Source organism: Dama dama, chromosome 21 (genome assembly GCF_033118175.1).
Source record: "Dama dama isolate Ldn47 chromosome 21, ASM3311817v1, whole genome shotgun sequence".
Classification (NCBI taxonomy): Eukaryota; Metazoa; Chordata; class Mammalia; order Artiodactyla; family Cervidae; genus Dama; species Dama dama.
The window spans coordinates 4,534,599-4,549,691 of record NC_083701.1 but is presented as its reverse complement, the minus strand read 5'-3'; the positions used below and the strand labels follow the sequence as shown (position 1 = coordinate 4,549,691).

At 53.9% G+C, this 15,093-nt stretch overlaps 1 protein-coding gene across 4 annotated transcripts in view; it reads right to left on the bottom strand.

The window, feature by feature from the left end:
- TRAPPC9 (trafficking protein particle complex subunit 9) overlaps positions 1-15,093 on the bottom strand; it is a 386,986-nt gene that overhangs the window by 135,852 nt on the left and 236,041 nt on the right. For all 4 annotated transcript variants that reach the window (XM_061123133.1, XM_061123135.1, XM_061123134.1 and 1 more), the window contains one exon: positions 11,401-11,511. In XM_061123133.1, coding sequence (XP_060979116.1) covers positions 11,401-11,511 — 111 coding nt within the window. The remainder of the gene's footprint in view (positions 1-11,400; positions 11,512-15,093) is intronic.

The window sequence follows — 15,093 nt, the reverse complement described above, 5'->3', positions numbered from 1 at the left end:
CAGATGGCTGTGAGCTGTGGATGGCCCCAGAGCCTTGGCAAGAACCCAGCCCGGGTCTCAGCAGCAGCTCAGGGACGTCCCAGCCTCGCAGAGCCAGGCCCCGGGGCCTCCCACTCCAGGCAGAGTGCTGCCTTCACGCTCATCGAGGGAGCCTGTCTCCCCTGCCCGAGTCTGCTGGCATCACAGCCCTCGTTGTGCAACGGAGCTCGGCATTACAAACTCTACAGAAACAGTGTCTGATGGCTGCGTAACAGTCAGTTACACAAACGTACTGTAATTCACGGATCATGCCCTACTGTCGGACATTTCGGTTTCTAAAAATAACACAGACATAAACACCCTTGTGCTCACCCTCGCTCTGCAGTTGAGATTTATTTTCATCCGGACAGCTTCCCAGGAGGCACTCGCTCACTGGCTCGGAAGCTTTCAGGGCTCTTTGTTACAGGATCTCGACCGGCCCTGCATTAAGGCTGCAGCACGTGCCTGTATGTTCATGGACACCCTGGCACTTCAGGGCAGAAGATCCAGACACGGAAGGGAGGGGACACCCAGAGGACCGGGACCCACTCCTTGAGCCCTGTGGGCCACGGAGAGTTCTGCCCTCCCACGGCCAAGGGAGACATGGGGCAGACGCTGCCTCTGACCAGTGCCCCCACAGCCCACTTGGTAAGGCACCCCCTCCAGCAACGTGAGGGCCGACAGGAGCACCTGGACGCTCTAGGTGCCGGGCAAGGGCAGGCCTCCGAGGCACAGGCACCTGGGTGCGAACCCCATGCCCGGACCAACAGCTGAGCTCAGATTGCAGCCTCCAGGACTACGAGAAAGAAATTTCTATGGTTTCCGAGGCCTCCGGCCTGCTGTACTTCATTATGGCGGCCCAAAGACACGGAGGTCATCTCCCCATCTCAAGGTCTTTAATGCGACCACATCCGCAGAGTTCCTTCCGCCACATAAGCGAACACGTGTCCAGGTCCCAGAGACTGGAACACAGACATCTCTGCCTCCCACCCTTGTTAACCACCTGGTCCTGCACTGGGCCCTGGGGAGAGCAACAACAAGGAAGGCGTGGCCCCCAGAGTCGCCACCTGCTGGGAAGAGACACCCATGGAGAATGGCCTCTAACAGCGGCCAGGTGCTGAGAACCGCGGGACATGGAGGAGGAGGAAGTGTCTTGGGGGCTGGGCAGTCTCCAGCAGAGAGGACGTCTGGACCGGCCTGGGAGGGCAGACACGCCCCTCAGGAGGACAGGAGGGAGAGATCCATCCCCCAGGGAGAGGGCAGAGCACCAGCCACACCGACTCTGCAGGCTCGCTCTCTGTCAGACACCCCAGCTCCACGCCTGTCAGGGGCCCGGGGCCCTGGGACCTAGAGGCAGGAGCCCGGGGCCCTGGGACCTAGAGGCAGGAGCCCGGGGCCCTGGGACCTAGAGGCAGGAGCCCGGGGCCCTGGGGCCTAGAGGCGGGAGCCCGGACTCGCCCGGCTCTCCCTGCGGGTGGCGGTGAGACCGCGGAGAGGCCATGGCGCCTTCTCGGAGGCCTCCCGGTCCCCGCCTGCGTGGAGGGGCCAGGGCTCTGAGGATCTGAGTGCCCCCTCCAACTTCCAGCTTCCAAAGTTTGTTAAGAGGTGTTTTTCACAACAGTCATTACAAATACTCAGAAGAACTACATCTCCAAAAGAATACTAAGAGTATTTAAGAAAACACTAAGAAATCAAAAAAGGGGAAAACAAACAAACAAACATGGCAAGACTGTGTAATTTCAGGCATTCAGCAAATTCCTGGGAAAAACAATAAACAGAGGCTTTATTTGACAGAGGCTAGATTTTTAATTTCCCTAAAATACTTAAACACTTCTGCCAAGGAACTCTGACCCTAGTGCTATTAATAGGCGCACTTGAGAAGATGATTCAGAGAAGAGGCAGAGGAAAGCCGCCCATGACACTATCCAAACAGCGACGGACTTCCTCCCCAGGACGGAGCACAGAGGAAGCTTTGGGTTATGGTGATCCAACGAAAACCAGGAGGGGGTTGGGGGGGGCACTCACAGCCTCTGCTCCACACCCCCAACCCCAGGCTGCATCTACGCTGAACTGCCCAGGCAGACAGGAACTGTCAGTCTGTCTGTCTTTGTTCCCTGGAGGGCTCCCCCTCCTGCCCCCGTGACTCCAGCATAGAGCATACAGCTTATTCGTCTGCAGACCCTCGGCACCCCGCACAGGGCCTGTAGAAAGGGCGGTTAAGAACACTCCCGCATGGTCTGGAACACGCCTTCTACAGCTGCCAATGCTAGCCTGTTCTGCTCCCTGAGTTTGCAGATTCTCCCCCACGTGATACCCTGGAAAACTGCTTTTCTCGGGCAAAACACCTGGAGAGACATCAGGCCCTCCCTGCCCCGTCTCCTCTGAACAGACCAGGACAGGCACATGCCTCTCGGGTCCAGAGCTGCGGAACATGGGCTGACAAGGTGGGCCTCGGGTCCCGTTTAGCAGAGACAGTGCCTCCACGGATTTTTGATTGTCAGAACTACTTATCAAGAATAAAGGTTCCCAGAGCAAAGCAGCTTGGCCTCTTGGTCTCCAGAAACCACCCACCCTGCCCCCAAGGTGTCTATTAGCATTCAGCAACCAGAACCTCTTCTCCCTCTTCTAGAAGCATCTCCAAAACACACGGTGCAAACACAAACAATGCCATTACTTATAGAAAAGAGAGAAGAGTCCGGGGGGAGCGAGGCAGCCACGTGCTAAGCAGGGAGCCTGCTGCGTGCTGAATGCAGAGCAGGTTCGCGGGGAATGATTAATTGGAAATGAAAGAATTTCCTCTAACCTAACCACCGCCACACAGCCACTAAGGAAGCAAGGCCGCCCAGCATCCTGGGGGCCAAGCAGCCTCCAACACAAGGCTTCCCAGCACAACAGCCTGAGTTCTCCTGGAGGGACGTTTTTAAAGAGAAAAAGGTCCCTGGAACATATCAATTCTGGGAGAAAAAAAAAACCCAACCAACTTTAAACAGGATGTTAATAGGAGGCTGACTCTGGCCAATACCCAGGACCACTCCCTCCAGGCCAGGCTCTGCGTTAAGAGGCGAGGGCTCCAGGGCAGAGGGACGAAGCCCCTGGCTTGACCTTCTCGTCCTAGAGGGGAGCTGGACACAGGGCGAGGTCAGGCCAGGTGGCCCCAGGGCAGCAGACCAGACACCAGGTGCCCTGCATCCAGCCCTCACTGGACTCCTGCACATGTGGGGCGGGACACGCAAGGACTCTGGCCCCACCTGCCCGAACCTCTCCGACAGGGGACAGGGCAGCCACGGTCCCAGCCCCCTCTTTATCGGATGACTCGGGCTGCCCTCAGTGTAGGCTGCTGTGGCTCAATAAGCAAGTTTGTAAGGCTGGCAGTGTGACGCCCAGAGCCTGCCAGGTGTCACTTACCCACCCGTTTCCGGCCCCCGTGTTCCCTAAGCCTGAGCGCAGAGGCTGGGCTCTCAGCCTGAGTCTGACCACAGCTGCCCAGCGAACCCCGACTGAGACAACCAGGGGTTCATTTCCACGCCGAGCACACATGTGCATCACGCCACGTGGAGTGGGCATGTCTGTGTGCCCTTTCCCGCGTGGCACCAGCGTGGCGCTTAGGACACAACGGGGATTCTGGTAACACCTTCTGAAATGATTTGGAGCACAAAAGAATGCAGAGTCAACTGTCACGTTATATGAACAATATGGGACAAAAGCAACCATTCTTTAAAGACAGCAAAAATGAAAGATGAAGACAAAGAAGTGTGGTCATTCCCTTTAGACACAAAGGACACACTTGGACCACAGCCCCATCCACATCTCAGCGCCCTTCCTGCAGGACTGCCCACCGACCCCTCTTTGACCCCAGGCTGTCCTGTGACTCGTTTGACCAACACAGTATGCAGAAGTGACACGGGCCACATCCAAGCAGAGAGCTCCCCAGCTGCCGTGTGGCCTGTCGCTTTCCCTATTCCTCTCCCCAAACCAGCATAAGGGTCACGAATGAAAGCAAAATGGAGCAGAGCTAAATCGCGGTGCTCACGGGAACGTGAACAAGAAACAAACCTTTCTGTTTACTAAACAACTAAGATTCGAGGTCTTTTGTTACTGCAGAGAAACAGCCTAAACTGAATGATACAAAAAGTGATTCAATTCGGTTCCTAGGCCCTAGGCAGGGAGCCAGCAGGGCAACAGCGAGAACGTGACCCCCGCCCAGAGGTGTCTCCCACGGCAGAGACAGACGTGCCAGGGAATACGGCTGTCACAGCAGGAGATGCAGAGGATGCGTGGAGAAGCGGCAGGAGGAGCAGGGAAGCCAGAAGCTCCCGGGATGAGGAGTGGATGCGCAGGCTGGGTCCAGCAGGGCCCTCCCAAACACAGCAGGGTGCCCGGAGCCCCCACCAGGCCCTGTGCTGTTTCACTCCAGCGCTTTCTCTTTCTCTTTTTTTCCCTTCTGCTATGGAACAACAATTGGGAACTGGGTGATGAAAGAGGCAGGAAGGGATACTTTGTTTTTGGCTTTTAAAAATGCAGGATGATTCTGGCAAAAATAAACAAACTCTTAACCATATATGCTCATCAGTCATGCTTCTTGGTATCCACCCAAAGGAGCTGAAAACTTATGTCCACTCTGAACCCTGCTCATGGACACTCAGTGCTAAAAAGAGATCAGCTATCAAGTCATGAAAAGACAAGGAGGAAGAACCCTCAGCGCGTTGTCACTAAACAACAGAAGAGAGCCCGAGAAGGCTACATCCTGTATACTCCCCACTCTGTGACCTTCTGGGAAAGGCAAAACTAAGGAGGCAGGAAGAAGACCAGTGGTTACCAGGGGTCAGCGGGGAGGGAGGGATCAACAGGGGCACCCAGGGGACTTTGCAGCGATGGATACACGTCCTTCTACCTTGATCCACACCCACAGAATACACAAGAGCAAGCACGAGACAAAGAAAATGCATCGCCTGGTACGGAGCTGGTCTGGGGGGCGGGGGCACAGAACGCGTGCGCACGCGCTCTCCTCTTTACACTGAACTGAGAGACTCGCAGCTCTGCCCCGCGACCCGACTGCCCCCACCTCACGGGTGCCCGTTTGCTGCTCTGGCCCTCCTCTGGTGCCCCCTCTGCACTGGTCTAGCATTCAGCCTTGCCCTTGACCTATGTGATTGTCCAGTCACTGGCTGGCCTTTCCCTCCCAACACCCTCTGGGTCCTCTGAGCCATTGTCCTGTAACACCTGCATCTCCAGTGCCTGGAGAGGACGGAAGCTCTCGACTCACAGGCAGAACCACCCATGGAGCCGGCGGTGGGGGGGCAGGGGCAGGGGCTGCTCACTGCAGCAGGCCTCCTATGACCTGGTGCAAACCCCAGCTCGTACACCTGCCCACACCCAGGCTCTCACCAGCCATCACCCCTTCCAGACACTTCCTGAAAGGTCAATCTGACACTCTCCTGCATTGAACTCTCTTGTGACCATCCCTTCCCCTCCAAGGACAGACGTGGCTTTATCGTGGCTTGCATAGGAGGATTCCAAGCCGGCAGTAAAGCTGTCATTTGTCCTGCAGGTTATAACTGGAAAACCCAAATGACAAAGGCATCTTCAAATGTGTCCATCGTTAAAAATGTACTAAGACTCATTTCCTTCCACCCTGGCATCCAAGGTCCACTAAGTTCCGGCCCAGACGAGTCCACTCCCACCTCCCTCCGCAGTCAGGCACAGGAAACACTCACCTCTCCCATCCTAAGCTCCAGTGAGCTGTTAATCAGGGAAAAACAACCCTTGCCCTGGAAAAGCACAAACAGTGACCAGCTTCCGTTGCTTTTGGAGGGGGCAGCATAACATAGAGCAAACACACACAGATGCTGCTCCCCTGATACAGACCCTCTCCACTCCCATCAGCTCCCGTGGACATCCAGGATCTGCCTCGCCCCTGGGGGCCGCAGCCTGGTCCTGCCAGACCTCGAGCCACTCAGCTCCAGGGCCGCGCCAGCTCCCAGAGGCAGCGGCAAGGCTTCCCCATCCCACCGGACCTCTGAGAGCCCCAAACAGCACCAGCGTTCCCCCGATGTCTCTGCCTGAGTAGCTGCAGAGCCTTAATTATCCGACGAGTGGGGTGACTTAGAGCTCAGAGACACAGACGCAGAAAACGGCTGCACTTCTTCATCTGGTCATTTTCCAAACCCCAAACAGAGCATACTTATTATGCGTTTCATCCTCAGCTTATGAAAGAGTCAGTGAGTTTTCTTAATGTTGACTGATCCGCTGGGGATGAAAAGGCATGCATGTGGGGTGCAAGGTTAGATAAGAGCAAAAGATCTAATAATAATGATTCCATCACAGAAAGCAGATAAGCCAGACATCAATGCCTTCTGATGGAGATTCTTTGCAAAAGAAAAAAAAAAATCACGGAATATGACGAAGCCTCTAGAGCTTACTACCGATTTAATGAGGAATAAAGAAAATGAAGTCAGTCACAATAGCAAGGTCACTACCACCAGAGGCACCCAACTGGCCAAGTCCCCACTGGAGGCCCTGATGTGGTCCATGGACAATTGTGAGAGAGATGTACAGGGAACCTACAGATTCAAAGCGGATAGGATGTTAATCGACCTCGTGAATTCTGATTGCAAACAGTGTTTAAAAAACAAGCACCACCAAGGTCACTGGAAATGTATAAAACATGTGAAGGAGCTGTTCGCTTTAAAGCATGGTACAGCACTGCAGTTAGGTTTTTAACAAGGCTCCAGTGTTGACGATTAAAATGTTTACAGATGAAGTAAGAGGTCGCCTTGAATCTTCAAAATAACACAAGGACATGGGGAAGCTGGTGAGGGAGAGATGGAAAAGACTGACCATGAATCACTAGGGGTAGAAGCTGGGTGAGAAGTCCTCTTATGGGCACCTTCTGCATGTGTTTGAAGTGTCCAGGAAAGTTTCCCAGTAAAACAAAGAATAAAGACACGCCCCTTCCCTGCAGCTCCGTCACTAAAGTGGCCGAGGGGACCCCGCTGGGCTTCTTCCACCCCTTTGGCAGGAAAGCCGCTCTAGGACCCACGTGTGTGCTGTCCGGACACGTGATGGGCTCATCTATTCCCAGAGACCCAGTGGGGCCCCCAGGGAGGTGACGCCCGGACCAGCCAATGCCGGGCCACAGAGCGGGTGGGGGTTCCCTGCGAGGGAGGACGGGACAAGGCAACATCTGCCACAGTAAGTAGATGTATGAGTAAATGAGGGTCTTCGTGAAATTTAATTTTAACAGTTTGATAATTAAGCAAAAACACAATAATTATCATATCTTAGTTTTTCCAGTAAATTTGCTGCTGGGGACACTGTATTTTCTTAAGGAAGTTTACGATGTTTCACTCAGAAAGCGTTCTATGGTTTCTGGCCATCTTTTGAAACTGGAGGCGGAGGGACACCTGGGCCTGGGGACACAGCCTCAAGAGCAGTAGGTGACTCCCGAGGAGAGGTATAGGGGCAACAGGGCAGCCCTGGGCTCCAGCTTCCACCAACAGCATGGCCTCAACCTCGCTCGCAGGAGGCAAAGACGGGCACAGTGCCCATACCCTGAGGATGAGGATTAAAGGCGAGAGTGCCTGTGATAGTGGGATCCTCTTTCCAACACCCCTCAGGTCAAAGTGAACGTTACTACAGGCACCTACCTACCTACAGGCACCTAGCTTCAAGTCCCAAGGACACTCTCAATGTCATGACCGATGGCGTGCAGCCCCAGGAAATGTCATCGGTGCAGACCAAGCATCACAAATCGTGTTAGGCGGAAGTGAGGTGAGCAAACGGCCCTTAATTACAGAATTAATGTGTCAGCCAGGCTACAGAGACGGAGATGAGTCACTCACGTCCAAAGGGCCTGTGACAGGAAGAGATGGAAAGGTGAAAGGTACTTGCTCTGTCCATTTGCTGAGATGCTTTTAAATTACAAGATAAACAGGGATCTCTCTAAGAAATATGGGGATTAAGAGTGTTATTTCCAGTTTGGAAGCTCGAATATTCAGCCTATGAGGCAGTCCCTCATGCCCCTCACCAGACACTCAGCAAACGCTTGAATCCCTGAACACCCTGGAAGTCGGAGCCCAGCCGGCCCCTCCGCCGCCCCTCCGCCCAGCCTGGATGGGTGACAGCGGATTAGTGCTGCTCGCGGCTTGCCTAAGGCTGCACAGAGAGGAGGAGGAGACAGGGACAAAACCCACTCCCGCACTGCTGCAGCCATCCTAATGCTCGGTCACGGGGTCAGGCAGACCCGAGTCCCCACCAAGGGCCTCCGATCTGACTCAGTCTGCCTGTCTGTAACCATGGACAGACGTTCTCGTGCGAGGGTGCTAGGAGGACAGACCGCCGAAACCGTTCCTAACACCTGGGGCTCAGATACTGAGACTGCACTCCAGAGGACGCGTCACTCTTATCCTGGGCACACCTTCCTACCCGGAAGGAGCGGGGGAGAGACGCAGGCACCCCACAGCCCAGCTGGAGCTGGTCCCTCCGTCCAATGCCTGGTGCCCCAGGATGCCAGGGCTCCGCCAAGGGCAGCCTCGCGGCTACGCGGCTTTCAGCGACAGCTTCTCGCTGAAGGGGAGGCTGTGCCATGCTAGACGATCACACCAGAGTCTGAGGACCGCTCCACTGCAGGGGTCCCACTTGCCCTGCCCACCCCAGGGTGGCCGAGCCTGTCCAAGGGTGGCCCACATCAGTGTCGGGGAGGCTGAGGTGCGGTGGGGCTGGCTCCGCACAGCGCAGGAAGAGCCTGGCGGGGGTTGAGCTCAGGGCTCCGGGGGATGGGGGCAGTATGGGGCCCCGCGGAGACAGACCCTAGAGGGACGAGGACCACAGCCCAGTCTCTGGGCATCCCATAGCTGCCGGGCAAGGTCCACCCACCACAGCTTCCTCCCCCAGACCAGCTCCATCAGACCAACGGCCCGGGACCCCTCCACGGAGACAGAGCACATGTCAGAACCAGGAAGGCTGGAGAGGTCTAGAGGTGGGCACGGGGACTCCTGCATCCCACAAACACAGGATGCCCATGGGCTGGTGGGGCCGGGGGAGCAGCACCAAGCTGACTGCCCAGACAGATGGGGCATCATGACCTTGGCTGTACCCCGCCCCCCCCCCCCCCCCCGACCAAACAGCCCGGCTGCACGGGACCCATGCCACATGATCATCACTCCCTGGCCAGGGAGGGTCCAGACTTACTCATCCTGACGCAGGCTCCACGGAGCATGTTCTGGAAGCATCAATATTTATTGAATGAATATTTTATGAATGAATAAAGAATGTGTGAGTTAGGAGCACTGAGAAATGAGGACTTAAGCACAAAGCTTAACAAGGAAGAAGCCGGAAGCACAAAAACGAACTGTGCTGGTTTGTGAATGGGCTCGTTAACATTGCTGAGACTTCCGGCACCGCCAGGAGTGAGTCAACCTTAGAACAGGCTTGGCGATCTGTACATTTTTCAAAAGCAGCTTTTATTATTGGTGTCATGAGACGACCTGAATGGTGCCCTCTGGGATCGCAGGTTGCATCTAAATGTCTAGACAAGGCAGATGGTCTCCTGCCCAACTTGGAGACCAGCACGTGGCCCGGGCGGCTGCTGGTGGCCTTGACCCCAAGGATGGGGCAGCGCCCCAGGCAAGAGCTGTGCTTACGCCCCAGAGCCAGAGCATTCAGTGCCACTGCGACGGCCTCCACACGGCAGCACCTGGTCCTCGCACGCAGCCACACCCCAAGAACCCTCAAGAACAAGGAGCTGTCAGGCGGGGTGGGTCCTTCCTCTCGAGAGTCAGCCGTAAAGCCCTCCCGACTACCAGCCCAGGACGGCGAGCATGACTGGGCATTCCTGGGTCATCACTGACGGGGGCGTTAGACGGCCGCACCCTGGGAGCCACCTCGTGTGGATCAGCACGAGAAGGGTGAGCGGGCGCACGCGGAAGCCAGGCATGAGGCGCCTTCGGAGGGCGAAACCTGACCACATCCAGCTCCAGAGCATTGTGCTGACCGAGAGTGACTGAAGGACACAGAGACACACGGTGCGTAGCCACGTACGTCGTCGAGCAAACACCCTGGAAACAGTGCTTACTGCGGCCGCAAACAAACGCGATGACGCGCTGGTGCAGCGCGGCGTGACGATGCCACGTCCTGAGACACAGAGACACCCAGAGGAGGAAGAGGAAGGGAGGTGGTGGAGGGAGTCAGGCTCGCTGCTCTCCACTTGCTCATTTCTTCCCAGTGTCTTCTTATGAGTTGAAAGAATTCCTCAGAGAACATTCTCTACCCGTTGTATGACATATCCCGAAACTAACACTTTCCTCTGTTTGATCAGCTCACTCCATCCGCCTTCCCAGCCTCCTGCCAGGATCTAACTTTTTAGGCATTCCCGAGACTAGTGCAGCTATCCCAAGACACCACCCCCAAGTCCTCCAAGAGGCAGAGTTTCATGTGTGCTGACAGTTTTCCTTTTGATACAAAATCGACTTAATGGTGGGATGCACAAATCTTAAGGGCACATTGGCTAAATCTTAACAATGGCAAAACACCTGTGTAACCCACACCCAAATATCGAGTCACACAACATGACCATCACCCGGAACACGCTCTGTGCCCCTTCCTGGTCAGAGCCCACCCCATCCTCTCCGGAAGCAATGCTCTGCTTTTAGCATCATCTCAGCAGAGTCTTGCTGGTCCTGGGGTCTCAGATGCCTGGAGCCACGCTGGGTCAAGCACCTGCACTCGGTGGGAGCTTCCTGACCCCACCCACGGTGCTGTTTTAGGAGTTCACTAGTTTTGCCTGCTGAGTAATATTCCACTAGGGAAACACCACCGTTGGGTAGTCCTGCTCCCGTGATGGACACCCAAGCTCTTTCTAGCTTTTGACTTGGGATATTCTTTACAGGTCTTTTGTAAACATTTTTTTTTTTTTTAACTTTACTTGAACAGCTAGCATTGGGATAGCTGGGTGGAGTATGTGTACATTTACTTTTGTAAGAAACTGGCCTCCGTGGGCTGAGCTCGGGTGACGGTGCCCCTCTCCCAAAGGCCTGAGCCTGGCTTGGCTGCTGCGGCATTAACTCCCCCGAGGAACTTCCCACTGATGCTGACATACGCCCCTCAGATAGATACCCAGTGCCCCTGACACAGCTTCCTAAGGATTTGAAAGTGAAAGGTCTCGCCCAGAGGTTTGGGTGTCCTTAGACATGGTGCTTGACGGACATTGGCCGGCTCTCCCTTGACCTGACGACCACTCCCATCACTTTCACTGAGCCTGAATAAGGGCCGCAGTGTCTCTGAGAAGGGGGCCTGACTGCCCAGCCCCCAGGGTCTCAGGGGCCGGCCTGGCCCAGCCCCCCGCGGGTGGCGACAGCAGGGCCAGGGGCCCACGGGGACACTTACCGTTGGCACTCGCCTGCGTGCAGGACGAGCTCCTCGTCGCTCCGGGCGCGGACGCTCAGCTCGTGCTCCGTGGAGTTGAAGACGTCCAGGAGCAGGTGGCTCTGCCGGGTGCTGCGGCAAAAGACAGAGCCTGTCAGCATCTCTGACAAAGAGGAGAGTGACCCTGCCTCCCCTCCCCGAAGATCTGACGGTCCTGGGCACGTCAAAGGTGTGGTTTATCAAAATGTCATGCCCCCCAGACACAAAGGCTTACGGAGAAGACTCATCCTGAATCGACTGTGAATTCTACACAGTGGGTTTGCACAGGAGGCCTCCTTGATCCTGCGGCACATACTTATAACCCACCTGCGCCCTTTACATGGGTGACCTTGGGAAGGGACCTTGAGTGCTCCAAGCCTTACACATGACCACCAGGATGCCTGACCCAGTGGGAAAGCACTCGGCATATAGTGTTGTTCAATAAATGACCACAGCATCATGGTCCGGGATTTTTGTGGGTGCCAGGTTGGGTGCTGAGCAGGGGTACACAGAGAGCCGTGTCCACGCTGCACACACGTTCACCGGGATTCCTCATGGGGACCGCCCCTCAGTCCCTCCAGAACTGTGGGCAACACCATGAGGTCACTCACCACCCACCTGAAACCTCGTCTTCCTGCTTTCACTAATGCAGATGGTAAAGCTGCAGAAACCAAGTGCCCACCGCCACAGGCCCCAAGGGGGGTGGCCACTGGACGAAGGTCCACCAAGTAATCAGCTTCTAGAGACTTCCCATCCCAAATAAGATGACGAGCCCTCGGAGGGGACAATGTCTCCCTTCCGTCTCCTGACTCCCTTCCTCCCCACTAAGTAGGAGCAGGACCCAGAAAGCTCAGGGCTTTCGGGGGCGATGGGGACAATCACCATGGTATGGGGGGTTGGGGGGGGCCTGGGGGGTCTGGGAAATGACGGTACACGCTCACTAGCTACATGCGTAAAAGAGAAGTCCAGCCACGCATGCTGAGGTTTGTGTTGGCTTCCATTTGTCAGGTCCCTATTACGGTCGAATGCTTGCCTAAAACTAACATGGCATCTCAAATGCCAAGTGTCACAGCTGGCGCATGACAACTGATCGAGAAGTATCCGTTCATGGAAACCAGGATAGCCGGGCCCAAGACAGGAGCAGACAGGGTAGCCAGTAACAGAGGCAGAGCCATTCTCCCTCTTGGAGGAAAAGGGTAGCTAGATTTTCATAGAAAGAAAAAAAGAGAAGATTCGGAAAAGCATCTGTGCTCTGGGTCATTTTCAGCTGAGCGTTTCTTCAAAACGTGACCTTCCAAAGGGCGTCGGAACTCTCAGAGGCGCTTCTCCAAGTGTGGTGATGTAAGGTTTCGCTGCTGGTTAAGCGAGGGGGAGAGGGGACGCACATCCACAGGTGCCTGGCTGCCCGCATGTGGTTAATTCATACAAAAGCCTGGGGAGGTCGTCCTCCCGTGACTCACTGAGGGCAGAGGAGAGGGCGGCTCAGGAGACGGCGAAAGATGCTGGCGGATGGCTGAGAACGTGCACACCTGGAGCTGGAAATCCAGCAGCACTCACAGGGGACAAAGACGCGTGTTCCAGTCCAGACCGCGACCTCCGTCCTTCCCAGAGAAGGGGACTGAGGTGGAGAGGGCGCCGTGACTTGCCCAGGGGTCCACACACACACACACACACACAGAAGGGAACTGAGGTGGAGAGGGTGCCGTGACTTGCCCAGGGGTACACACACACACACACACAGAAGGGAACTGAGGTGGAGAGGGCGCCGTGACTTGCCCAGGGGTCCACACACACACACACGCATGCGCACGTGCACGCACATACATGCATACACACAGAGACTGGCATCACCCAAAGGCCACCTGGCACGTGTGAAATACCACATTTTCAAAACACGCACCTACTGCGTGCACCTACTCTCACGGAAGGAAGGGCGGCAGCGGCTGGATCGTCCAGTCGTGCACCGGAAGATGTCACCCGACGTGTCTGCGGTTGGTTGTAGGTTCTGTGGGTGGGGGTGTCCTCCCAGAGGTGCAGCACTTGGAAAAACATTTACGAGCTCTGACAGCTGCCTACGAGAGGGCTCTTCACTCAGCCCACAGGAAAATGAGCTTTCGAGAATGAAGACCTATTCCGCCCTTGTCATAACTTCATGAAATCTTTAATCACAGCAAAATCTTTCATCAGGAAGGGGAATTCATAAAACATTTATCAGAGGTGGAAAACTGAAGTGATTTTTTTTAAGTAGAAAAGACAAGACTCAAATCGGTGTTGTTTTCACTTGTGGAATATAGGTGTTAGATATAACTGCACAGAAAAGATGGATGTTGGAATATAATACTTTTTTGGCTTCTATTTTTTTCTAACTCACTGTCTAATTGCAGGGGCAGCTTTAACCAGGGTTTCTGTTCCTCCTAACTGTTGGCAGCATGAGATGTTGGTGGATCTTCGCTTTCTATCTTTTATTCATAAATTAATTCCCTTTCCCAAACTGCTGCAGTACCATGGGCCACCATCATGGCACTTACCCTGTGTATCTTTCTATATCACTTTGGATAATTCTCTTAAGCTTTAACCTGGGGCTTGAGCATATAATTCACATTTAATTCTTGTGTGCTTTTTGGTTTTATTTTTGTTTGTTTGCTGTTCATTTTTCTGGATGCATCTTTCTGGAGTGCAGGGAAGCCCAGGAAAGCTAACTGGAAGAATTGAGATCACAGCAAAGCTTTAGATCCATCTGCTTGGTCAGGGCTGGCAGCAAAGTCCCAGCTGGTGAGAGGAACCTGGAGTGCAGTCAGGGGGCCAGATGAGGCTGCCAGGTGGAGAGGAACAGCATGGTCCACACAAAGAACGACGTGTGTGCGGCCACGCCTATAGATGAGGACGCACCATTTACTCTGTCCACAATCAAGACAGTTTTATTTTTTAATTCATATAAATATCTACTGAGTCCCTGTCGTGTGCCAGGTACTGTTCTAAGCACTTGGGATATGGAAATACACAAGAGAAACAGGGTCTCTGCTTCCATGGACCCCAAAATCTTGTGAGGGGAGTGAGCCAGGAAAGATAAGGGGAATTAAAAGTAAAAAAAAAAAAAAAATCTTATTTCGTAAAATAAGGAAAAATGGGTTCAAAAAGGTTGCTGAATACAGAGTTAAGACATACATCCACACACAAAATAACAACAACATTCCTATATATCAACTAAAAAGAATGCTAGAATAATAATTTTTAAAAAATATATCTACAATAGCAATGCACCTAGGAATAAATCTAACAAAATGTATACAGGACATTTATGGAAAAAATTCTAAACTTTTATGGGATGATATTAAAGGTGATGAATAAATACAGAGATGTTTTATGTTCAAGGATAAGAAAACTTGGTATTTTTAAATGACTCATTTCTTTTCCACTCCAGTACTCTTGCCTGGAAAATCCCATGGATGGCATAGATTGGCAGGCTACAGTTCACAGGGTCACAAAGAATCAGACACAACTGAAGCAACTTGGCACACACGCAATTCTTTCCTGGTTTATATAAATTTAATGTGACTCAATAAAAAAATCTCAACAGAGTTCTGGTTTTGGTCAAACTTGATACACTAATTCTAAAATTCATATATAAGATCAAAGGCCAAGAACATGTGAAACAACAATGAGAAAGGTCTTTGG